The sequence below is a fragment of the Marmota flaviventris genome, chromosome 14 (assembly GCF_047511675.1).
Source record: "Marmota flaviventris isolate mMarFla1 chromosome 14, mMarFla1.hap1, whole genome shotgun sequence".
Lineage (NCBI taxonomy): Eukaryota > Metazoa > Chordata > Mammalia > Rodentia > Sciuridae > Marmota > Marmota flaviventris.
Genome location: NC_092511.1, coordinates 67522751 through 67549657, shown reverse-complemented (window position 1 = coordinate 67549657; position 26907 = coordinate 67522751). Strand labels below are relative to the sequence as shown.

General features: G+C 37.6%; 1 protein-coding gene across 4 annotated transcripts in view; it reads right to left on the bottom strand.

Annotated features, from left to right (window-relative positions):
- Ctnna2 (catenin alpha 2) overlaps window positions 1–26907 on the bottom strand; it is a 983267-nt gene that overhangs the window by 695616 nt on the left and 260744 nt on the right. For 3 of the 4 annotated variants that reach the window (XM_027943787.3, XM_027943788.2, XM_027943789.2), the window contains exon 6: window positions 16076–16279. In XM_027943787.3, the coding sequence (XP_027799588.1) occupies window positions 16076–16279 (204 nt within the window). Of the gene's footprint in view, window positions 1–15270; window positions 15292–16071; window positions 16280–26907 lie in introns of all 4 variants that reach the window. The other variant, XM_071601249.1, reaches the window with a different exon arrangement.

Sequence of the window (26907 nt, the reverse complement as noted above, 5' to 3'; positions counted from 1 at the left end):
ATTTCTTATGGTAAGTATATTCAAAATCCTTTCTTCAAACTATTTTGAGATATTCAATGCAGTATTAATTATATTAGCTTAACTGTATCAAAGAACAACAGAAATTCTTCCTTCTAACTGGTACTGTTGCACCCACTGACCAAACTCTCTCCATCTTCACTGCCCACTATATTCCCCAGCCTCTGATAACCACTATTCTACTCTCCAGAAATGTCTATTCAGATAATTAGTCAATTTTTAAATAGGATTTTTTTGTTCTTGATTTTATTCTCTTATTCATTCACACCTTTCAAATAGTTCAAGTGTTATCTTTGTTATTTCATCCCTACTCTTTGCAAATCTGATTCGCATCTACTTATTTCTATCTTGCTACTTACTTTTCATTTATAATTGGAAGGAACTTAATTGGAAGGAACTCAAAGATCTGCAAAACAAGCCACTCATTGATTGTGCAACATTCAATATTATTGTAGTATGAAATGATACAATATTATTGTAGTATGAAATGATACAATATTATTGTAGTATAAAATGATACAATATTATTGTATCATAAAATGATACATAACACCCAATATATTACATTATTTTCTTTCTTTTTGGTGGGGTGTGGTGCTAGGGCCTCACACATGCTAGACAAGTGCTCTACCACTAAGCTACATCTCAACCCCCTCAATACATTTTTAATAATGTTTTCATATATATTAACCTTGTACTGAACAAACTAAAATATGCTCAATTACACATATTATTTATAAAACTGAAAATCACCTTACCTTTGCCAGACAGTAGCCACATAGAATATGTCATTTCTGTAATACTTAAAAATATTATTTTAAAGTTTATTAATTATCATCTTTTGTGAGTTAAAGAAAATAAACAGATCAATATACCCAACAAGTAAATAAACATTACTTTTGCTAAACTGAATTGGTATAAATCAATTTTTCATTAGAAGGTAAGATAAAGCCTCCAATTCATCTGTGCCTATCAGGGATGAGAATGCTACCCAATAATAAAGAGTTGTTTGGAGATGTTTTAGATCATTAAAACTTATTTCTGTTGCCAAATATCATGTGCATGTTATTTTCTAGAGAACAATAATTTCTAAATAAATTTCTAAAGAAAATGATGAAAATGAAGCTGCCAACCTGTCTAGTATCATACTTCGTAGTCAGAGTGTAATGCCTGGCCAGGAGGGCAAAGCAGAATCAAAGAGGAGTGTCCAGGGAGTGACAGATGTGGCCAGAGGCTGCTGAGGACACTGATTAGAGACAGAGAGGTGGGCAGACCTACCCTTGCTTGCTTGGGGAGATTTCCTACAGCTAGTGTCAATGGACAGCCAGAAGAGGGAAGGAGGCTTAGAGTCATCTGGACATTTCAGGATAGACCTGCCTACTGGCAAAGAGCCTGGCTTCTCTGTTTCAGATCCAGGAATATATTCACAAATACCTAAACAAGTTACACCTCATAATTAAATTTCTGTCAATTATCTGTCTATTTCAGATAAAAGTCTGGGGGCATGAATCAAGCACCTCTTTATTTTTCAAACATATCTTATCAAATAATCTTCCCCCTCCCCCATGAAATTTTACATGAGGACCAAATATTTAGTTCAATTAGTATTGGGACTGCTCAGAGAGAAGTAGATATTGGAGCAGAGGGAACCAGAAACCACATACATCCCTGTCTTGCTTATCACTCCCAGGAACTGTGAAGCACCTAAGGCCCCAGAAAATACAGTGTCGAAAGCTAATAAAACAAGCACACAAATTTATTAACCTTTACACATATAGATAGATGCCAAACTATATGTGATTGGCTAGTAAATAATCTTTGGTTCAGTGAGAATAATTTGGTGGATATATTAATTTTGCAGGGAAAAATTAATAAGGTGTAATGCTAATAATCACAGCATATTAGGAATACATCACAAGAACTTCCCTAATGATTGCCCTCACTGTTAACTATTCTGTCTTGTTTCTTACCACTGTTTTCAGCAGCCATATGAAAATTTCATATAATCCACACTGAATTGATAATAAGTATATCAATGTGTCTGTTTATAAATCAACTAATCATAATTATAAAAATAAATATAACTGTTTATAAATCAAATAATCAGTTCACATGCCTGATTGAGTTTTAAGAATATAAAACTGAGTCAGAGTCACATATAAAATAATAACACAGGATGAAAAGATCATCTTATTTGATTCAAAGTAACTTTTAGATAACAAGGAAATGTAAAGGAATGGTCCATCTACAAGGATACTGTAGCTCCAAATATGTTGGGAAAGATACTTTAAATTGTTTATTTCTAATAAAATGGTTGCGCTAATAACACTAGATTCAATTCTTTCTGAACATAGTACTAAAGGTCACATTTTGTTATCATTTGTGCAACTGTTATCTGTCACCTCCTAAGCAGAATAGGGCAGCCATGGACTCAGAAACAAAATTTCTTAAGAATTATTTATCGTCAAGTGATAAATTCTGTTTCTATAGTTACCCTACTTAACAACAAAGTATTCACAACCCCAATTCCTTCAAGGTCTAAGTTGGAAACATTTTAATGCTTTCACTAAGAATGGTATGAACATCCAAATGCAAGAGCACTAAGATCAAATGGACTCCCACATCTAAGCTTTACTCCACTGCGTCGTGTCTTACCTCTCTACTTTTATCCAAAACTCTCAACTCACTCTGTAAACAAGCTTTGATCATCTTACCTTAGTTCATCTACTTGCTCAAGTTAGGGTACAAAACAACATGAACTGTGGACATAGAGATGCACTGAACCTATCATTTTGCTTTTAACAAAAGTAGGGTGTGGCAGAAGACTGATTTAACACACAAATTTATTACTGCTATTTTCTGAAACCCTGTTAAAATAACAATAAAGCAATTTTCTTTTAAGGGCATCAATCTTTAAGAACAAAAATAATAAGAAGAAACAACCAAATATCAGAGGGATGTGTGATAGCTCATTTAGCAGGGCCGAGAGAGCTGAATCCTCAGCTAGCAATGCACAAACTCAGAACAATGTGATTTACATGCAAAACCATTAAAGATGCAGAGATTTGAGACAGAAGCTTTTCTAAAGAAAAGGAAGAGAAAGATGAAATTGTTTTTAAAGGATGATCTGTTGAAACTATTGAAAAAGCAACTGAACCTCTATCTGTCCATTAAATAAAGAAAAAGTGCATATTTTATTCCTTTGTTTGTTTGTTTATTTTTTAAAGCAAACTACCAGATCTCTCTTACTTGAAGCTGCAGGCAACTAGAGGTTTTGTTGTTTGTTTTTTGTTTTGTTTTGTTTTTTTAAGTAAATGGTAAAAGTTAAGTCTTTGGACAGACATGGTTTGTTGAGCACACAGCCATGAAACTGAGTACCTGGGGAACTAGAAATTGTGACATCAGAATGCTGGCTATTATGGTTATGGTGCCTTCCCTTGTCTCCTACAAAGCTGACAGACTTTACCTAGAGACTGAAGTTATAAGAGTCTGTACTCTTGAAAAAAGAAAAAAAAAAAAAAAAGAACAGAATCATCTAATCCCATTTATACCCTACTCCTCTCAACAAAAGCTCTTCTTTGCTCCTCTGTAATGAATTCTGATGATATCCTGAATCTGATGGATGTCTTTTTACTTGGAGTTCTTACAGAGTTCTTCTGGATTCTATAGATGCTTGTGGAAAGATTTTTCTAGATTCTAACTCTGAGAGAACTGAACATTACTAGAGAAAAGATGGGCAATACAAAGTGCAGGGCTTTAAATGGAGAAAGGAGAATGCAAAAAAATCCAATGTTATGTCTAGATCCATTAATATGAACAACAAGAACCAATAAAAAAAATCCAAGAGTGGCAATAGAGAGACCAGAATACCTGAGTTCCTTGGGATTTTATTTATGTGCAGCCCTGTGACCTTGGGCAGTTCCTTAACAACTTATCTCCACCATCCCCTCAAGTGAGCCGGTTGCTAATTTTTGTCTAACGGTTCTCAAATCAAAATGCAGGGTCTTTATGAAAATGGCTTATAATCCTTCAAGAATCCTAGAAAAACTGAAAGAAAATTAAGGAAAAAATGTAATTTAATGAGTTTTACTATTGGAGACAGATAAACTAGAAGATGGAAAGAATACAAACAGAAGGGGTAAGGCACATAAAATCAGGCAGTGTCAGTGATAAATAATATGAATTTCAGAGAATCCTTTTACCTTTTAAGTCTCATGGAGAAAAACAGCTTTCCCAAAGAATTTGAAAGTATAAAATTAGCTACTAGACTAAAGGCCTCTTAACTAATTTCTTCTAACATGCAAGTGTGCAGAACAATTACAAAGGCCAATATTTTCTCTTTTGTAATATATCAAGGTGAAATTCACTGAATATGCTAATGTTGTCCCTTGGGTCACTTTAGTGGTGGGGCCGGTGGGGAGTGAGGGAAGGAAATGTTGGCCTACAAAGGTCTCCAGTGGTTCCTTAGCAGGGAGTGGAGAGGGATAGTTTTGAGGGAACAGGAAAGGAAATGATGATACCTATTCCTAAATCTGATGATGTTGAATCGTGTTAGTTCTTTATGCTAGCCTAATCCAAGGTGGATCCAAAACTGGAAGCAGAAGAATCCCTTGGGAAACTCACTCAAATCTAGCTTCCCAAGCTGCATCCCTGTAGGTTCAGTTGTTTTAGAACTGGATCAAAGCCCTGATATATATGTCTTTCAAGATTTTCATATGTGGGTTCCACATACTGATTTAGGAGTTCCTACAGCAGTCAAACAAAGTGCTTCTTCTTGGAAATTGTGCCCTAGAAGAGGCACTGAAAGGATCTAGAGCAAAAGCTCAATTCAAGATGTAAACTGGCAAAAGCATAGCTCTGGGTTCATGTAAATTTTCCAGCTGCAGCCAAACTGCCAGTTAGTAAAACTGAAGTCAGCAATTAAGTTATTAAAGAAAGAGGATTTCTGAATAATAAGTGAGACTGGATATTTTAGTTCTGGCACTTATTGAGAGCACAGTCCTTCCAAGGATGATAAATTGTCTTTTTACAGATGGGGGAGTAGATATGTAGGAAGAAGAGTGTTTGAAGGTGGTGAGGATAGACAGTTTGAATTAAAAAAAGAAAAAAAGTTACCCTTCAATTAGCAGCTCATAGGATGATCTGCTTGTCTGTGTCTAATAAATTCAAAGAAGAGATTAACCATCCAGCTTAAGAGTCTTCTCTGATATCTTACATGTTCAGGCTGAGTAATTCACAGCTCAAGAAAGAATTCCCAAGAGATATTTTACCTGATCATTTCTTACAACAGTATTTATTTCCACTCACTAAAAGAAAAACCATTTGATACCTGTGTGGTATTAAGCTTGATTTGATCACTGACTTATCTTTGTTGTTGTTGTTTTGGTTGCACCAGTGATTGAATCCAGGGACACTTAACCAGCTGAGCCACATCCACAACCTCTTTTATGTTTTGTTTTGAGACAGGGTCTTGCTAAGTTGTTTAGGGACTCACTAAGTTGCTGAGGCTAGCTTTGAACTTGGGAATCCTCCTGGACTGGGATTACAGGTATGTGGCATCCACACTGGGTTTAGTGTGTTTCTCTCTTTAGGTGCAGAGAGAAACGTTTTTGTGTCTTTCAGGAAGTGATGGACTAAGTTATTTCTGAAGTTCTCATCCCACCTGTAGAAAGTTATAGGAACTCAAAAATGATCCACCTCCTGCCCCTCAGGTATACCCTGAGGGATTGCCAAAACAGATCAACCAGGAATGACAGAAATAAAAGGGAGTGGCTTGCTCTCTGAACTGAACAGCAAGAAAATGACATGCTCTGTATCATTTTCTCTTTGCTAGTTACTGGCATCATTTCAGGTCTTTCTAGAAAACATTTGATATGGGCTTCTGCTAGGGATTTAAATAAAGCTTTCACTGCAGAAAAAAGGTCTAGGCACTGCAAAATGAGGTCTGAGGAAACCAAGTAGAGTTGACCTGAGCTAATTTATTTACTTTATTTATTTATTTATTTTTTATTCTAAGACATGGAACTCAGTGGCCTCAAAATATATTGGTTGTGCTTCTGCTGCCGCTACAGCTTCTACTGCTCCTTTCTTCTCCCTTCTTCCCCTTCACCTTCTTCTTTTGTTCTCCTCCCATTCCTCCTTCTCTTCCTTATTATCACTATTATTATTATTAGAGAGAAATGAAAGGTAATTTATTCATTCATTTATAAAATATTTATTTACAGCATCCTATGTGCCATGCTAGATACACTAGCTACTATAGGATTGTGAACAATATACTATTCCTGCTCATGAGTGTTAAACTTCAGTAGGGGAACAGATAATAACAACTCAAAGAAATGATATAATTTTGGAGAGCAGCAGGTGCAATTGCAAAATCAAATGTACCAATGCAATCAAGTGAACACAGCTGAGTTAAAACTTTGAGAAGTCATCTATGCAAAGTTTGAGAAAAATATTGCAATCAGAGTGGTCTTGGGTGCAAAGCTAAGATATGGAAGAACTTTGGTGTGTCTGAGACGTACAGCGATATCACCACCAGTGAAATGTGTGATTCTTAGAATGTAATAATATCCTAAAAGAATCAAGAGAAATATTTCTCAGGATGGGTACAAGGCATCATTAGACCCAACCAAGGAGGCTCTTTGAAGCTTATCTTTGAAACAATCCATTATGGAGAAAGAAATCCAGAGTTTGTGGTGTTCTATATAATTTGAAAACTCAAATGAAAGGTTTTTCTCCAGACTCATTTGTTTGAAGAAAGCATTCTCATTATTAGTTTTGTGACAGTTTTGTGAGGTCTTCCTTAAGAAACTGGAAAGTTTCTTCCAAGATCAATTGATGGATTGTGCTGTCCAGGCTGCCTTAACTACAACAGACAAATCTGATGATGCTGTCAACAAGCCCTGTTCTCTAAGTTAAGGACATCCCCCTTACTACCTCATGTTGGTACTTTTTCTTCCTCCTCATATTGATTGACCTCGAGTAATTCAATAAAAGATTTCAAGGATGTAGTGAAGGGTTTATCTGATAAAGAAAGAAACCGGTTAGAATTCTTAGAACTTAATTTTTCAGCTGGGAAAGGATTTTATTTTCATCTTCTTGCTAAGAGATGACCACCAATACTAGAGCAAGAGTGTGTGAACCGCATCATTCTGAACAGCAAAAGGCTGGACACATGTTATGATTTGGATATGAGATGTCCCCAAAAGCTCCTGCATTAATAATCAGAGGTGAAATGATTAGATTATAGGAACTATAGCCTAATGGCTCCATCTTAACTTGATTGAGTGATAACTGTGGGAAGGTGGGACATGGATAGAGGAGGTGGATCCCTGAGGGAGTGCTCTTGGTGATTGTATCTTGTCATCCTGGCTCCTGTCTCTACATCCTGGATGCTATGTCCTAAGCTGCTTTCTTCCTCCACACTCTTCTGCCATGAAGTTCTGCCTTATCATGGGCCAGGAGCAATGGAATTGGCCAACCATGGACAGAACCTCTGAAACCACGAGGCAAAATAAACTTATCCTCCTCTAAGTTGTTCCTGAAAGGCATTTTGGTCACAGTGACAAAAAGATAACTAATGCAACCCTCAACTACCAAGTCTTCCTCATTAGTTCAGGCTTCCTCCTACTCCTTTCAAATAATACCATCTCCCTCCACCACCACACCTCCCAATCCTGTTCTCCAAGTATGACGCATCAATTCTGAGTCTCTTGCTCTTACATCATTTCCAACACAGTCTTCAATTTCTTTAAAGTTATTTTATAATCTGTCCTTAATAATTGTAAACCTTCTAAGGCTAACCTATAGTTGTTATTTATACCAATTCTTATTGTTAGCTTGCCTAATTTTGCCTTACATGATTCTGGAATGCCGTCTTCTGTTCTTTGTGACTTCATCTTGGGGATTGGTATTTGCTTCTACAAAGTATCTGAAAACCCAGTGTCCAGCCATGGATAGAGGTAAACGCATGCTGAGATGCACTTTCTGGTCCTGATAAGGAATGATTGTTGGCTTCTGGTTAGAAAATCCTGGAGGAGGAAGCACTTTTCCCCAGAACAGCACATACTCCCATTTTACTCTCTGAAGGAAAGCTTTAATTTCTTAGATCATGCTCAATTGCTGAAACCATCTGGGAATTCAGACTTTCTACCAAGGTCTAATCTGACTGGTCATCCAGCTGGATCTCCAGACTTCTGTATTTTCTTTGTACATATGCCCCACTTAAAGCCTAAATCTAGACCATAAGAAATCCACAGGCCGATCTCTAGTATGCTACTTTATCATTTTTTGTCGCTTAGCAATTCTATCACATTCCTGTAAGTTTATCCATGCATACAAAGGAATGTTCAAGAATTTTACCAGGCACAGTTGGTAGAAGGGAGAAAGAGAGGGAGGGAGGGAAGAAAAGAGAGAGAGAATGCTGAGTGCAGGGGTAGAGGAAGAAGATCCAGCTAATGCCTGCTCAAAACTCTTTTTTCTATTGTAAAGAAGTTAACAGTGAGCCACTGAAGTTCAGACCTTTATTGTTCAGATGTGACAGGATACTATTCTATAGCTCTAAGATGTGATTACCTGTCCTAGAATCGGAGTTGGAGGGCAAAAATCAGAAGTTTTTGGGGGGCGGGTTCTGTATTTATTTTTGGAACCTGGATTTGCTTTGTATGGTTCTGAGTGCTCCATAGCCACACTGGATGCTACGCACAGATCACCTTAAGGCCAACCAAGCACTGGCCAGTCTGGCTCTCCTCCTGGAGCCTCTCAGAGTCAGTGCGCATGTGCTTTGTGGAACTCCAGAACCTGGCAAATCTCTCTTCCACTCTCACCCTCATTATTCTCCCCAGGGAATTTGTCCTGACAGCATGGTGGATGTTCTCCCACCACCTGTGTCTAGTCAGTGCCACCTTACATGCCCTAGGGCTGAGATCCCATTACAATAAATCCAGTTCAATATCATTAGAAAAGGAAAACAATAAGAGATGAAGAAGGATGGTAAGAAAAAATTTAAAAGTCTGTATTTCCCTATTCTAATTCCAGGGCACCTCTGGGAGACGCCCTGAAAGCTACCTGGAAATGCAGGAAGATGGATTGTAAGTGCCATGACTCAAGAGCAAAAGTCCAAAACACTCAAGAGCAAAAGTCCAAAGACTCCCATATTAACCATATTTCTTTGGAAGAGCATATTAACCATATTTCTTTGGCTTTACTCTTTGAACAAAGGGTTGGTAACCTGTTCCTATGTTGAAATGTCTGATCACAAAATATTAAGTAAAAATGTGTAAAGGACTGTTTATTTATGGAAGTAAAAGTTTCATATGGGAAACATAATTGCACAGATGAATTTAGAGTTTAAAACTAATAGAGGCGAAGGCATTAAATGTACCTGAAGACAGATAACCAAAAAGGGAGGAGAAAAGATGTGAATACGGAAAAGGCAAGGATAAAAATCTTCTCCCTGTAGGTACCAGGTATGAGATATTAAGAATCTTTCCACTGAATAAAGATATCAATCCCTTTAAGGCAACTCGTAATTTCTCATTAGAATGGAGGGCTCCTTCTGGAGGAATGGGAACGTCAGGTCACATATGGCTCATAAGCATTTTAAACATCACTGTCTTTTCTGTTTTTATCACCCCACCTCCGGTGGCACTCAGGATGGAACCCCAGCTTCAGCTCATGCTAGGCAAGCACTCTACCACTGAGCTGCACTCCCAGCTCCTCTATTCTGTTTTAAGTCAAACCTTCCAATAAAAAAAAAAAAACCTATAATTAATTTACTATCTCCCTCCCATTTTCATGGATTCCAACCTTTACCCTCCCTTCTTTTCCTTTTTCCTCCATAGCTTCCACATATGGGAGAAACCATAAAACCCTCAACATTAGGAGTTTGACTCCCCCACCTACCCTCTCCCCACATTATCATAACTGACTTTTGTGGATTCCATACCCTATTCTGCATAATAATGGGAAGGAGAGAAAAGAGAAGGCCTAGATTATACTGGTAACAAAATTTTTGTTGCGCCAACAATTAGCCTTATTCTTAAGTAATAACAACTAAATAACTGAATCTTTTTCCTGACTTCTCATCCTGGAGAAATATGGCAGGGTGACAATTCTTATGCCAAACTCATCCCTCTGATGACCCCTCCTTCAGGTTTCGATCCTTCTCTGGGACACCACAATCAAACTCAGGTATTGAACATGCCCACTAGTTGTTCTGGGCCATATGAGTAGTGCTACAGAATATAGTTGATTCAGAAACTCTGATAAATAAAAATTAAATTTAAACAGAAAATCGATAAAATACAGAAAAATACACACAGGTAATTTTGAATAGAATTTCATGGGCATTTAAGTCTTTTCTATGTGCAAAAGTTCATAAAACTGTCCAGGAGCTCCCTAAATTATATAAACAATAAAGCCCTGTACTCAGTCCTTTCCTACTTTGTTTCTTTGTCATGCTTTGGGTATAAATCAGGACACTATGCTGACGTGTGAAAAGTCTTCCTCGCTTAACGTTTATCAACATCTTTTCCATAAGTACACTTAAAATGCATTGCTTTTAAATCAATTATTACATATATTACATACTCATACAATAAAATGCTATGCAGACAATAAATATACGGTTAGAGAATGTTTATTGATATGGTAACATATTCACAATATGTTGAGTAAAGAAAATAGATTATAAAACACCATTTACAATGAGTCCATTTTTTTGTAAAAAAAAAAAAATCAAGGCATGACATTCTGTATGTGTATGCATGTGTGTGTAATAAAGCACTTGTAAACATTCAAAAACATTGGAAGACCTATACCAAATTTTTAGCGGTGCTTTTTTACATGGGCTGAGATTATAAATCATGTTTTCTCCTTTCCTTACTTTTTATTCCATTACAGTGAACATATATTTCTTGTTTACTATAAAAAATAAAACACAGTGTAAAAGCCATGGGTTTCTGAGGCTCAGGGGCCCTGAGTAGCACTTTACCTATGACTCACACCACATTGAGGATCAATGTGTCAGAGCACAGTTGTGCTGGGAACCTGGAAACTGGGCTACAGATGACTTTATAGAGCTCACCAGTCCTCGGGCGCCATCAGGAGCCGCCTGGACTTTAAGTTGCTCTCCAAAGCTAAGGCTATGATAATAATGCCTCAGGCACTTATAATGTGTGTATATGTCCACACATCCATGTGTCTTTGTGTGCTTTTACTACCTGTACATTAGTGGTTTACAAGTTAGGGGATACATTAGATGCTTCAAGAAGTTTAAAAAATTTGGATCCAAACATTTTTATAAAATATGTAATTTAAAAAAAATAGAAGTAAAAAAGCAACTTGCTATATTTTAATCTAGTAAGGATCAGCAAGTTGTTACCTTATGTCAACAGGATCTCTGCCATCACTGTACAAACAGCTGAACTCTAATTGTCTGATTTTTGAAAAAAACTATAGTTCTCTATTAATTATTTAAAAACATTTAGAGCTACACAGAGAACCCAAACATCTAAAATTGAACCAGGTTGTATAGCACCCACACACACAACAAGGTCCAGGCACATCTGTTCATCACATTCTCATCAAGGCTAAACAGTGAACTGTGCATAAAAAAGTAATGGCTTAGTGCTTCTTAGTGTCCTGCACTTACAGTTTTAGTACCTAGAATAAGTATTAATTGTTCATCTTATAGTTCTGCATTATAGTTTAGTATTTGGAATAAGCATTATATTGCCCAGTCTGTTATATTTATAAGAATGTGAACTGTACTTAGACACTTTTGGTAATAGAACTTTGGAACAAAATTTTTCTACTTAAATACCCTTTCAAATATAATCTGCATAAGAGTATGCAGCCATTGCCAAGTAAGCTATTAATAAATTGTTACTATATCTGAGTAAATCTGAATTTTCTGTGCTACTAAAACCAAGTGAAGATATCATATTATCTACAGCTGACCGCTGTGCAATTGTCATTCACCATGCCCAGTGTCTACTTTATATCCATATACTCACACATTCTTCCCACTGGTTACTTTATAAGCACATTTTTATTACAAATATAGTCAGAATTCAGACATTCCATTTCCATGCTACCGCTTGGCACAGGAGACCACTGTCTCATGAAGTATTCCAAGGCCTAGGGACTCCTCACCTGCCTTCCTGATTTCCACTTTTACCGCCTGATCTCTTGTTTTCCACCCTGGCACTTTTGCAGCCTGATCTTCACACCTGAATCATGGCATTTTCTGCCAATGCTCTCCAAAGGTCTCCCATTCCATTAGAATGAAATCCAAGTTCCATATAATAGTGCATGCAGCCCTGCACAGACTGACACCTCATTGACTCACAAACTTTATCTCCTACTGACCCCTCCTCACTCACACAGCCATTCTGGCTCCCCTGGGTCCTCAGAAAAAGGTCCTAGGCCTTCCCCCTAGCTCCTGCCACCTCAAGTGCTCTCTGTCCCCTCACCTTTGATGTGTCATCTTCTCATTTTCCCAGTCAGTCCCTCCTTACAGCAGCCCCACAAGCTTCCTACCTCCCAGAATCTCTATTTGCCTTTTACACTTGACACCAACTGAAATAATGCTTACTCAGATTACTTACACATTTATCATCTGTCTCCTCCTTGAAGAGTATTAGCTTCATGAAAGCCAACAACTTTGCTTTGCTCATGTCTGTATCCCCAGAAGACTGGGAACAATGTCTGCCACAAAGGAGCTAATGCACATTTGTTGAATGAATAAAATATTCTAAATTTCAATCTATCACAAAATTTTTATCAATAAAATACCATGCTCACTTGCAACCTATCATGGGGTTGCTTCTAAGATCTTTTTTTTTTTAATGAAACAAATCTGTGTAAAAATTATAAGCTCCAGAGGAAAGTTTATGTGATCATTATAATTAGGAACTATTTATACTACTCAGCGTAATACTCCAACAACCACACTGATGGCGCTAATCCAAATTTACATTTATAGGCCACTTGTCCTTTTGAAAAGAGTCTATACCCATCCATCTCCACATGTGTACAATAGTGATGGTCTATTTAAATGCAGACTATTTCTAAGAACTTTTTCACTTTGGGTTACATCTGAAAATGACAGAACTTAAAGCCACTCAGGGCTTTCCTAAAATTCTTTCTACAACAATTTTTTGCCATATGTGTCTATTTCCCCAGGCTTTTGTCTCATAGTGCTGTTTCTTTTAAGTATACGGTTTTTGTTACCTCCTCAATTCATAAACACAAGTATTCATTCATTTGAATATACATTTGTGGAAATATCTAACAAGGAGCTGAAATCCTACTAAGCTCAGAGGCACCATGGGCCAGACCACATAGCCCAGGCCCCAGGAAGATTGCTTTCTCTTTCTCAGCATACACAGCTATTTGCAGTCTCCCTCTCCAGTCCCTGCCACTGGGCATGTACAGGGTTTTAAAGCAGCTTTGGCTACAAAGGAGTACTACAAATTAAATTTTCATCATAGACAGAGAAAGAGAATTTTAGAAGCCAGAAATGTCAATTATGCCAATTTCAAAATATTTTTGGTTTAATGATTTCTTTATCTTAATAATATTGCCTAGCACATCAGGATGAAAATCTGTGGGGTGATAATTTGATAATATCTTCATTCCTCAAAGCTTACAAAATTGAAAAAGAAATATAATACCCAGGAATGTTTGAGTAATTTACCAGCTGCTGTTAATTGCAAGAGACTTTTCAGTCAAGGCATACATGTGTATACATTTTTAAAAATTAATACATGTTTCAATAAAATAAATATAAATTGATTTTATGTGGTAGAATAAGTGCACTGGACAGGGCAGTCTAGCTGTATCCATTTCTATCTTGAAATCACCAAAATAGTCTTGTGACCAACTAAATTTTATGTGGTTAATATAAAAGTCAAATAGGTGGGGTTTTTTTTTTTTGTTTGTTTCAGGCTTTGATTCTGATAGTTCAATATGAATAAAATTTATATGTTTTAAAATACAGGCACTTCATGTATTCTATGTATTCTCTGCAATCATGTAAAAATGGAAACCAAATTTTAATAAAAGGACAAAAGATTCCTGTATCACAAGTTTCTGAACAAAAAATGAGAGCCTGGAGTCAATAAAAGACAAAAATCTATCAGCTCTACTGATCTGTATGAGTTCACACTGAAAGAAAAAAACTTCCACTTGACAATAGTATTCTGGACACCGAACTGAAAATTACATGTCACATCTTGATCGACTCTTCTTTAATCACAGTCAGTGATTTCCATTCACAGGAACAAACTTTTTCCCTGAATTATTTATACTGAGATTTTAACCATCACCATCTCTGTAGTTTTCTCTGTTTCCTTCTTGGTCAATAATCATTCACTGATAGAAATACCAGCATGCCGTAACACAAAACCAAATTCCACAGACAAGTAATCAGCCCTTTGCTTTTCTGCTAAAAACAACAAGAAACAGAATCACAGATTTTAAAAACACTCTTTTTTTCTTTTTTTTTTTTTTGACAAATCTGCTATTCAAAAGACTTGCTCAGGGCTGGAGACATTGGCAATCAACATTTCTGACAGAACCCTACATCACACCCATGGACCAAAATCATAGAAAGTGCTGGCCATCCAGGGTCCTAGAGAGAAGTCCTCATGAGCAGCTGGGTACCACAGGATGCATCCACACTTTATTCTTTGTGTGCTGAAAATGGGCAAGTCTTCCAAAATCAAAGAATCTGAAGAAAACAGATTTTGATTTTTACTTTGTAGGGTGTTCTCATTAAATATCCTTTTGCTTTCTGAATAAAGTCCTCTGGAGAGTCTGGCAGGAGCAGCACTGTCACTGCCAATGCTCACTCCTTGTATGACCCGTGAGCTGTACATGTTTACTTGGGACTATTAAAGGTGCTGAAGGTCTGCTTTGTTTCAGCAGTGCCTCAGGGTATTCTAACAATACCAGCCAGGATTTCAAAAGCTGTGAGCAGATTTTCAATGTCTTACCTACCTGACCACTACAGAGGACATTCATTCAACATATAACATCCAGATATGACATGATTTACATTTTTTTTTTCAATTTATACTGAATTCTCACAATCCAAAGAGTCCAGGACATGGCTCTGGATCATTTACTATTTTTTTAAATATTTTTTTTTAGTTGTTGAGGAATCTTTATTTTATTCATTTATTTATATGCGGTGCTGAGAATTGAACCCAGTGCCTCACACATGCGAGGCAAGCACTTTACCACTGAGCCACAACCCCAGCCCTGGATCATTTACTATTGAAAGTACTGGGAATTACCTGAATTAGATAAACGTAGCAAATCAACACAACCATAATATAGTGACTTTCAAAGCAAAAAATATATATATATGAATTTTATCTCCATCTTGAAGTTTAAGGTCCACAAAACTGTCGCATTTTATAACTAGAGAAGAGGATGGTCATTGCCTGTTCCTCCATACAACTGATGCTACTCATACTGATTTTAAAACTTAAAAACTCACTCTTATGAGAATTCTTCCTTGTATAATGAAGCAATAAAACTTCTCTAAATTTTACTGCAGTTAGAATTTCTCCACCTTAACCAATCCCATATAATCATTTAAAAACCCATTTAGGATCTATGATTCGCATCTACAGGTATCCTTCGCTTTCACAGTGTGCTTAGTAGTGAAAGAGAACTCTCCATCTCCATTGTCTCCATCAATCATTTTACCTTTACCAACTGGAATGCAACCAAAAAGCAAACTGCAGCCACCAACATGACCAAGAAGTCATCACTCATGTAAAAAAAACAAAAACAAAAACTGAGTTTTCCCCAAATACCAGTCTCCACACCAAGCTTTTCAATATTAAACATGCAATCTGAAACGAAATCAAGACACAGGCTATCTATCCCCAAAGAGGATCTCTGGTTGGAGTCACCTGACACTCTTCCAGGAACACCTGTCCTCTTTGGGTGGTGCGACACATGCTTTTCCTAACAGCCAAGAGATCGCAGAAGGGAATCCACGGAGACGCAAGGACCAAGAGAGCCCGGGACTTACATTATTCATGTACTCGCTGAGCAGGTCCTGGAGCGCCTGCCTCACTGCGTTGCACTCGGCCACGATGCGCTCGCGCCTGTCGTCCCGGGTGCAGGAGGAGTCAGCCATGAGCGCTGCGCCGCTGATAATGCTCTCCAGCCTCTCCTCCAGGGACGGCCGGAACCTGGCCTCGCTGAACGTCATGGGGTCCAGGATGATCTTATTCTGAAAGATGGCAACAAAGAAATGAGCAGCGAAGGGGGATGGCTGCCTTTTTTTTTTTTTACTGTTTTCTAAACCATTAATATCTGAAGCCCAGAATAAGACAACCCCTGTGGAGGAGAAAACTGGTTACTGAGGCAAATTCTCAAATGGCCTTGACAAAGTGTTAACTTTTGTGCGATGTTTTTGCACCAAATGTACTCTTCTGGTTGAAGACACATCTTGTTTGAAGAATATGTTCTTGGCAAAGGCTATCTGAATAGAGCCATTTTCATGTGAGACGGTGACACTGGCTTGACATTTTTTTTTAAGTGCAGGAATTTCAAGGGAAAAAAAAAAAACCCGTTTCAGTTGAGAGGGATTATGGAAAGATTTTAGAGCTCCAACATGATATGTAATCAGTAATGTCAGTATGCATTAGTCATGACTTGTTGTATACATTACATCCTCCTCATGAAAAGCAGACAATCTTATGGAAGGATGTCTTTGAAAACTCAGACAAATAGCACCCAACAGGCATATTCAATGCAGGTTAATTCCTCACTAGGAACTAAAATATTTTTTTTGTGTGAAAATTAGTCTTATAGAAAATGATTCATGATGTGTATCTAAGTCCACATGCATTAGATTTATTGCAATTAACTGACAGTATCACGATAGAGGGACTCACATTTTTCTGAAGGAGCCTAGATAAGGGGGATAATAGTGATGGCTCCTAAAAGGAAAGAGTCACACAAAAGTGTGAGCTCAGTTTTGCCTCTGCCAAGTCTGAGGAGCCTGGAAACTTGTAGGCAGAGGTGTTCACAGAAGGTTGGAAAGATTCAGGCAGCGTTAGGGTATCTGGACACAAGATAAGGAATGTCTCACTTGTAAAGTACATCAAGTAAGAAGAGAAGACTAAAGAACACCCAGATTATATTAGTTTCAAAGGGTATACAGAGAGACGAGAATCAAAAAGAAGATGGAAAGTGCAGTCATAACTGTAGGCATAGAACCTGGAGAATTTACAGCTAAAGAGTAGAGCTGGACACTGTGAGTGAAAATACACTGTGTGACCCAGAAGAAAAGCTATGCTGCCTGAAGGCTAGATTCCTTTGGGGACCCATTTCTGCTCAAGGCAAACATGTTAATGGATGTAAAATGACCTGCTACAGGAGAGATGGGGGCTCATGCTTGTAGGAGATGCACACCAGAGCAGAGATGATGATGCACTGAAATTTCACCTCTCTCCAATCATAATAGCAATTATCAAGAACACAAGCAATGATAAGTGTTGGCAAGGATGTGAGGAAAAAGGCACACTTATATATTGCTGGTGGGACTGAGAATTGGTGCAACCACTCTGGAAATCAGTAAGGAGATTCCCTAAAAAACTAAGAATGGGACCACCATTTGACCCAGTTATCCCACTCTTTGGTATATATCCAAAGGATTTAAAATCAGCATAATATATTAACACAGCCACATCAATGTTTTATAGCAGTACAATTCATAAGAGCTAAGTTATGGAACCAATCTAGGTGTCCCTCATCAGATAAAGAAAATGTGGTTTATATATACAATGGACTGTTACTCAGCCATGAAGAAGAATGACTTTGTGACATTTAATGGATGGATCTGGAGACTATGATAACGAAACTCTACAGTGCTAAGTGAAATAAGCCAATCTCAACAAAGTTCAAATGTTCTCTATGATATGTGGATACTAACCCACAACAACAGGGCGGTGTGGGGGGGAGTAGAAGTTCAGTGGATTAGATATAGGGGAATGAAGGAAAGGGAGGGAGGACAGGAATAGGAAAGACAGTGGTATGAATCTGAAATAACTTTGCTGTGTTGATATCTGAATATGACTCAGTGACTCTCAACATTGAGTATATCCTTAAGACTGGAATCTTAATGAAAATAAGGTATATTCCATGTTCACATAAAAATATTGAAATAGACTCTACTGTCATGTGTAACTAAGAAGAACATGAAAAATAAAGAAATCACATGGAACACTTACTGCAGTGTATGGATATTTGGGGACCATCATTACAGGTGAAAGTTCCAAAGGAAACCCAAGAAGGGGGCACAGGTGTTCCTGCTACACCCTCCATCTGCAGGAGCACTGGGTCTGCAACATCTCTTCCCAGGGGGGATTCATTTAAATTATTTCTCCTGCTTTTCTGTTGATAAAGAAACACACACACACACACACACACACACACACACGTGCATACACACAGACACACCACACTCACACATACACACACACCACATTTTCTTAATCATGCATTGAGAACTGACATTCTAATTATCATGAAAATATAATTAGACTTCCTATTTTATAAAGATTACTGATTTTCAAAGACCTATATTACAGAAAACCATATTAATATAAAACAAAAAAAAATTGGTTCAGCTTTAAGGTTTCAAGAGACTTTAGAATCACATATTGGCTTTCAAGATACATTTTCATTATACTTTTTTTTTCTTACTAAAAATATAAAGAAGTGCCAATTTGAAATATGCTGAGGTCAATTTGAACTTTTCAATAAGGTCAATTGTTAAACAGTTTCTCTGCATCGCAGAGGAGAATGTACTACTATCATCAGAGTACTATTTCCTAAATTATTTTCTATGGAACACTGAACTTAGAGATATAATGTTTCAGTGAAAAAATAAGGTTTCCTAGCCAAATGTGTTTGGAAATACTGCATTGTCCTGAGCAAATTATCATATGAAATGCTTTGGAGAGTTCTGCATTAAAGGAGTCAGTTCACTCTTTAAAATGCATGCATTATCTCTGAGAGCTTAGGAACACACTTTGGGAAATGTGGCAAGGGATATTTGGCCGTGTCAGGCCACTAAGCTCCCTACCTGCCATGGCTTGGGGCTGTCATGAAAGCAAATGCGTGAAACATGGAGCTTGACAAACTCTGCATAAAAGTTACAGCATCCATCACATTTCTAATGGAATTATTCATTATTTATAGAAGACAAGGGAAAAGCTTTTTGAACAATCTCCCTGAAAAAGAAACAATAAATTTACAACATGCTAATCTATATCTGTGGTGCAGATGGGAAGCACTGTAATGATGGATGTGGAAGGGTAGTGGGCAGAAGCCACCCAGAGGAGAGAAAGTGGAAAGGTAAAGGACCATGCACCTATCTGGGCCTGCGTATGTGTGTGTGCGCACAGGCATGCGTGTACAGGATGGGGTTAGATTCTCCTCGTGTGTCTATGAGTCTATAAGTGGAGGCGGAGTGGGGGTATGCCTGAGTAGAAGAGACTATGTGTGCATGTGTAAGTATATGCATGCACATGTATGTGTATGGGAGGACACCTGGGGTGTGTGTCTCTGTGCATATCTCTGAGTCTATGAGTGGGTGGATACAGGTTGTATGCATGGGTGGAGGAACTTAGGTAGGGGTGTGTGTGTGTGTGTGTGTGTGTGTTTAGAGAACTGGAAAGATTTCAGACTTTAGTAAATGGGGGCCGAGGGGGACAAATGAGGCCAGAAGTTCAACAGCTAAAGTAAAAGAATCTGTCTCCAGTTGCTAAAAATAGCGAAAAGCAAATCACTGGAACTGAATCCTGATCAAGAAATACCCAGAAAACGAAAGCCAAACTGTAGTGAGGGAACGTGTCGTGTGATGCTGCAGTGTTTGGGAATGAGTAAAGAAAAAAAAAAAAAAAACACCTCTTTCCTAATACACTTCGGTGTCTTTTCAGATCAGCAAATAATCTCTGAGCACCCATCCCCTGCTTTCTCACTTCTCCAGTTGAGCTCAGCAGGTCTCGATTTTCTATGCGGGCTGCCCTCTACTGGCGGGAATGTGCACAACGCCACAGCTCCTTCCTATACCTGAGGGAATATTTCAAGTGGCAAGTCCAAGGCTCCCGGCCTCTTCCTTTAAGACAAAAGTGTTCTTGCAAGGGGATTGATTTCATGGTGTTTCAACTGCACTGACTTATCTCAAGTCACGAAGACTTTACTTTTTAAATGTTGACATTTTTTTATTTCATTCTCCTTTATGTGGTGCTGGGGAATAGAACAAAGGGCTTCATGCATGCGAGCCAAGCTTCCTCCACTGAGCTACATCCCCAACCCTCGTATATGCGTTCTTAAACTCATTTAAATTTTTCTATCTTTCTCACCTTTTAGTTTTATCTTACATCATAATTTTAGTTCAATTTTAAATTATGAGCCTACATTTCTTTTAAAATTTCTAAATCTAGTTTAATTTCTTCTAATCCTTCCTATTCTATTCTGCTTATTTGGCTTGCATATTATTTTGTGTTGTATGGGTTGTTGTTATTGTTGTTACTTATTTTAAATTAGCATTAGTGTTCAATTTAAAAATTAGTGTTACTAATTAAAACAAATAAAAATAAAAATAAATAAATTTTAAAAATAAATAAAAATTAGTGTTTCCATTCTTGTAGTTTATGGATTGGCAATTGGAACATAAAGATCTAGTCACAATAATTCACACCCAGCAGAGATGGCTTGGGTGGTCCTATTCTGCACCAAGTTGGTGCTGCAGTCAGTCCTATAGCCCCACATAATTGATCTTCCATTTTCTCTGATGTTGAACTCTGTAAAAATTTTAATCTAAAATAATTCAGGAGACCATGTAGTTCAAAACTACTTCTCTGAATAATACATTTGCCTGCACTCACTACACACACGATTGTTAGAAGAGAACTGCTTTTAAATTGCTACTATCGCTCATTCTCTGTACAGGAGTTGCATGATCTAAAATTTTGGTGCAATCACAGGGCACTGAGCTAGCTTGACACAGGCTCCAACACAATGGGGAAAGGAGAGAGATGTCAGACAGAGCCAGCAGTTGAAGGCATTACATGTGGTGTCAATGGGTCCTTAGGATTACTATCTCCACCTCACTGAAAAGAAAAATGATGCTGGAGATGTTTTCCCATAGTCAGTCATCTAGTAAACAAAAAGAAAAGGATTAGAATCCAGGCCTTTTGGCTTCAAACCCAGTGTTTCTCTGTACAGAATGCCCACATTCCATTGAAATGAGTCTAAGAAATCGTAACTATAAAAATACATTCTACTTTTTAAAAACTATGAAATTCTCCTAACACAAAAATAACAGTGTAAGTACCATCTGTCATATTGTTCACATTTACATCACTAGAGTCACCCCACTCTTCCATTGGATAATTGAGAGTTTGCTTTTCATTCAACAAATGGGTGCCTGTCACTTGAAGCATCCTAGGGTACATCCTGAACAATCCCCCTTTTCAAGAAATTGTCTACTAAAGAAAAAAACAAACCCAAATGCAATCGATTCTAACTTGGGAAGTATACTGATGGTGTCAGGCAATGACTGAGGGCAAATTTGCACAGCTGGGAGGTAGCTACTGAAGTCTTGCTAGAGGAAGAGACCCAAGGAGTGAAAAGCAGTGGGCAAGAAAAGCTAGAAGCAGGTGGGAGCACAGCAGACAGACTGGGAGGCAAGAGATATCACAGAATGTTAAAGAATACTACAAGAGGTTCACTGAATAGGTCTAATACCAAGGAGGTGCCTCAAGCCTCTCTCCTTAAAAGGAAACTGCTTCAGGAGAATGATCAACTGAATGTGTGTACCTGCTATACCTGGAGAGTCATGTAGTTTGACATGAAGGCCTGACCTGGTCAGAGGTAGCTGGCATCAATTACTGACCACAGTCCTCCCATTCCTCCCCAGTGTGTACTCCTCCAACACGCTACACTATTACTGATTTGGACTCCCACCTGCCTGACCAGGACTTTCTTGTAACTGTGCTGAGGCTCTCCCCACCCAGTCCTCTTGCTTTCCTAATCTCCTTCTCTAAGTATTTGACCTGCATCTAAGTCTAAGAACTCTCTTCACCTATTTCTGTTATTTCCCATTTTATCCTTCACAGACAATTCTTCTCTACCCATCTAATCCCAACTCTCTTGGTATCTGATTCTTTAAGTACCAGAGATGTACCTAAGTACCAGTACCTAAGATGCCTGATAATAATAGCAAAAGAAGACAAAGTTGGAGGGAAGGACAGCCAGGTCCTGAAGACAGTTCTAAGTCTCATTAAGAAGTTTTCCATTTGTGTACATCCCATTAGGCAAGGAAGAATCATCAGTGATCTTAAAATACAGGATTGATTTGGTTTTGAAAACTTTCCTATGACCTTAGGGAAAGTTAGCTTTGACAGGATTAGAAGTAGAAGGCAGTGGAGCCTTAAGTGCCCATAGAAGAGCTCAGGAGAGTAAAACTCAGAACTGTGTCTATATGAGCAAAGCGAAGGGCTTAGACTTGGGAAACACTGTAGAAATCAATCTTGGGAAACACTGTAGAAGTCAATCTTTGGAAACACTGTAGAAGTCAGATTCAGAAGCATATGTAGACTAGGAGAATGAGGAAGAAGGACTCAAACATAAAACCTACATTCCAACAAGAGCAACATCAAAAATGCAGGCATAAGCAAACTATATCCTAGGAGTCAGCCTCCTGTTTTGTAAATAAAGTTTTATTAGAACACAGGCCCATTTGTCTTTTCATTGTCTATGACTATTTTTCTGGAACAATGACAGAATTGAGTAGTTAAACAATTGGCCCACAGTGTTTGAAATATTTATTCTTGATGTTTTTAAGAAAAGATTTGCTGACCCTTGAACAATTATAATGAATAACAGATGAAGAAAAGTAAGTGAAGTGTCAATGATTGAAGTGGTGACCTCTGGTATATAGTTGATAATAAGTATATGGACATCAGGTAGGGCTACATGTACCAGTATTGATATGTAAAAATCAATTTCTTTCACATATACAAGGAATGTTCAATTGGAAGCACATACAATAACAATCACAAAAGAAAATGTTCAAGAAAATACACCTACGTGTCAGTTAGATGCAGAAAGGAATTGTCCCAGGAAGATGAGTAATTGTCCAGATAGATGCACATCGGTGCAGAGGCAGAGTTGGATTGGGATGCAGACCCTCTGTCTCCAGAGTCAATCCTTTCAGCCAATGTGCTACATCATTTTCCTCATGAGGGAATTAATGCCTTAGTCCTTCCCTATCTCACAAACTAGAGCAGAAAAAGGATGAGATTCTTCCACACTCCAGGAAAGTATTATAGACAATGAACCACCAGGAAGGAGAGATCTAAGATGATACTTTATTCCACTTTTGATCTCTCACCTTTGTTTCAAACTGGTCAGCATGTATTATAATACATTATTTTTTTTCTACCCAGAAAAAAAAATCACAAATATAGCTTACTCTCTGTGTGGTTAGGAATTAATCATGTTAAAACTGAGCTGTACTAAGAAGTAATTGAGAAAAGCAGGCAAGTCTGGTTAGCTTTGGTGTGTAAAAGTAACATTTTTAGTAACAGCGAAGACAGTAGAAAGGCTCCAGCATACAGACAGCACCACTGGGGTGCTCTGTTTTACCTATAGCTCAAGTTTCCAAGACCTGTCCCGAAAAGCAGAGGAAGGTGATGTTTTCTTCTTTGGTAGCCAAGACATTGCTTGTTAGAGAGAAGGACAAACATTCTATCACCTTTGGATTTCCTGACTTTTAACACTATTTAAACCATTTAGAGAACAACTTAGGCATCGCAAGTGTACACCAAATTTTCAAAATGTCAAAAAAGACAATAAAGGAAATAATTTGGTAATGTAAATTATGGACCGATTTAATAATTTGTTTCTTCAAATCTAATTTTGCAAGCATGAAAAAAAAAAAAAAAACAATGCTAGAGGTCTGAAAAAGTCCTGTGGGGCTTTTGTTGTTGTTGTTTGTGATAACCTTATAAAATAAATGTGTCCTGGATTTTTACTACTTTCATAGTTCAAGGTAGTAACCAAGGAAAATAATAAATCATGCTGTTCTCCCTCAAACACCAGACCCTCACCACCTGCTGTCCTATATAACTACTTCAAATCAGACAAGCAGAAAAATAATAATAAATGCCAACATACCCTTATGAAATCTTTCACTTTCATTTTTAAAGATCTCAGAAACAAACATTTCAAAGAGGAATTCAACATCATTCAAACTCATTCTTCTAAAACAATGTTTCATCGGGATAGAGTCATTAAACAATGAAAACCAGAAAATCTAAATAACAATGCATGTTTTTCAGTGAGAAAATACTTCTTCTCTAATTCTTCTGAGATTTTTTCAAAAAATGCAACACTATATGCATTTTTTTCACTTTTTTCTTTCTTTTTTTTAAATTACCTTTTCCACAATCCCTGATTCTACTTACCACTGGATATTTAAACTTCATACTTTGCCTTGTCTTGGGGGTGTAATAGGGGAGTTTTATCTATCAATGATACTAGAGATCTTCCTTTCCCTTTCTCCCAAGTATAAAGTTCAAGTGTTCCCTTCCTTGTTACATAAAGAAGGTAGTACAAAGCCACAGGATCAAGAAGTAATGGTACCTCAGCCTCAGTGGAATTTGATGGTGACCATCACAGCCACAGAAACCTAAGCTATGGTTCTCTTTGAGCTTCATGCTGCACTGGCCTTTTAGAAATCACCTAGAAATTAGAAATTGCCTCAGAAATTAGAAATGGCCTAAGAAGGTCACTGACCGCCTAGATGAGACTGTGGTTTGTGGTTTCTTTAGGCATTTTATTTCATGTATTGTGTTGTTTTGCTGCAATGAAAGAATCTACAACAAAGCTAACAAACAATGTCTACTAATTAGTTGTTCACTGTAAAGTTCATCAAAACAAGTGCCTGTTATCCATTTTAAAATACTTTACTACTGCCCGGCATGGTGGTGACCGCCTGTAATCCCAGCTGGTCAGGAGGCTGAGGCAGGAGGATCGCTAGTTCAAAGCCAGCCTCAGCAAAAAGCAAGGCGCTGGGCAACTCAATGAGACCCTGTCTCTAAAGAAAATACAAAAAATAGGCCTGGTGATGTGGCTCAGTGGTAGAGTGCCCCTGAGTTCAATCCCTAGTACCAAAACAAAACAAAATAAAACTTCACCACTAACCCTTCAGGAAGCCTCACCCAGTTTTTATTAAAATGCCTAAAGACAGAGGGTAAAAAAAAAAGGAATTTAAAAGCACTGAAAATTGAGAATGAAAGACACCTATTGACAATGAGGCATGATGATAATTCTGGCTCTGTATTCTTTAAATACTTCTTTTAAAGACTGAAATCTGAGATAAAAGCACAAATCAAGGCTTGTTTTAATAAGTTAACCAAGGTGTCTAAATCAAAAGCATGTTATTTGTTCAGTTCTAAACACTCACTCTCCCTGTAGTGTATCAATAATTAACACAGATACAGTTTCATCTTTCTCATTCTGTGCCAACCTCTCCCAGCGTGAATCTGTCTGTCTTTACATGAAAAGTTTCTCTTGACCTAATTGGGATCACATTATGAATGGAAGACACTCAGTTGAGTTTCAGTCATCTATTTTTGATTAAGTTGCAGTGCAACTCTAACCACTATTTCAGATTTGCCTTAGTTTTTAAATTGTAAATTATTTTTATTGATAATTTACTTTTTTTGCTTCTCAGAAATCTACTTAAAAATAAACTAATGATGCCCCTTACCTGTTTAAGATATTATTTGTAATTAACAGTTCGGTTTAATTGGAAATAAATGACAAAGATAATGACTTGATAATTAAAGAATGTTTTTCATCCTTAGATATTTAATTTTTAAAAAAGAGAAATCGACCTAAGTCCCATTAATTTCATTTTAGAGAAGGAACTGATATTTAGAAAGACAGAGTTATTTATCAAAGGTAATGAATAAACTAGGTGAGGGAGTTTGGCTCTGGGCTGTTGCTACTGGATTGTAAAATGTAAGGGAAGTCATTTCATTTGGTCGAACTCCATCCTGTGTGTGGTGCTGAGTAATTACCATGGCATTTCATGAGTACGTTCTCAAGCTCTGACAGGGATACTTGTTTACAAGTAATCACAGTGAAGCAGGGCCATATTAATAATGCTTAGCTTTACATTACAGAATGATTAGCAAGTGTGTCCAAAATGCATTTAATTGTTAGCAAGTATCCAAATGCATTTAATCAAATCAAGCCTTTAGAGAGTTTAACAACAACAACAACAAAAAAGTCACAATACCATTTCATTCTTGAACTCTGTACTTTACTGACCATCTTTCTTGTTCAGTCTCTGTCTTCTTCACCCTCTGAGCATTCTAAGCATGGCATGCCACCCCCTATCTAAATTAAGCCTCCCCTATGCTTTACAAAACCATGTTTTGGTGGCTCTCCTCCTGTCCTCCTTCTCTCAACACAGATACCAGTTCTTCCTTGATCAACCTCATTAAATTGATATCCCTCTACTCCTGCTCCAGGTCCTCAGCAGTTTCCTTCAATACTCTGAGTTCAAACTACTCCCATGCATTAGCCATCACCTGCTAGTGAAAGAGAAAGTTCTATGTCCATTCCCCGCTTTCTGGAGACAGGCCCTTCTCTATACTTGCACTGCACATGAACATCTGGGCAATCTACCATCACTTCAAGAGTAACATGTATCAGAAAGTTCTTTTTGTTTTTCTCTCAAACCTAACACTTGTATTTCCGTGGAAGAAAAACACCAGGAAGGAAATGAGAACCTGTAATCTCACTTCATTTTCCTAGTGCACTAATGAG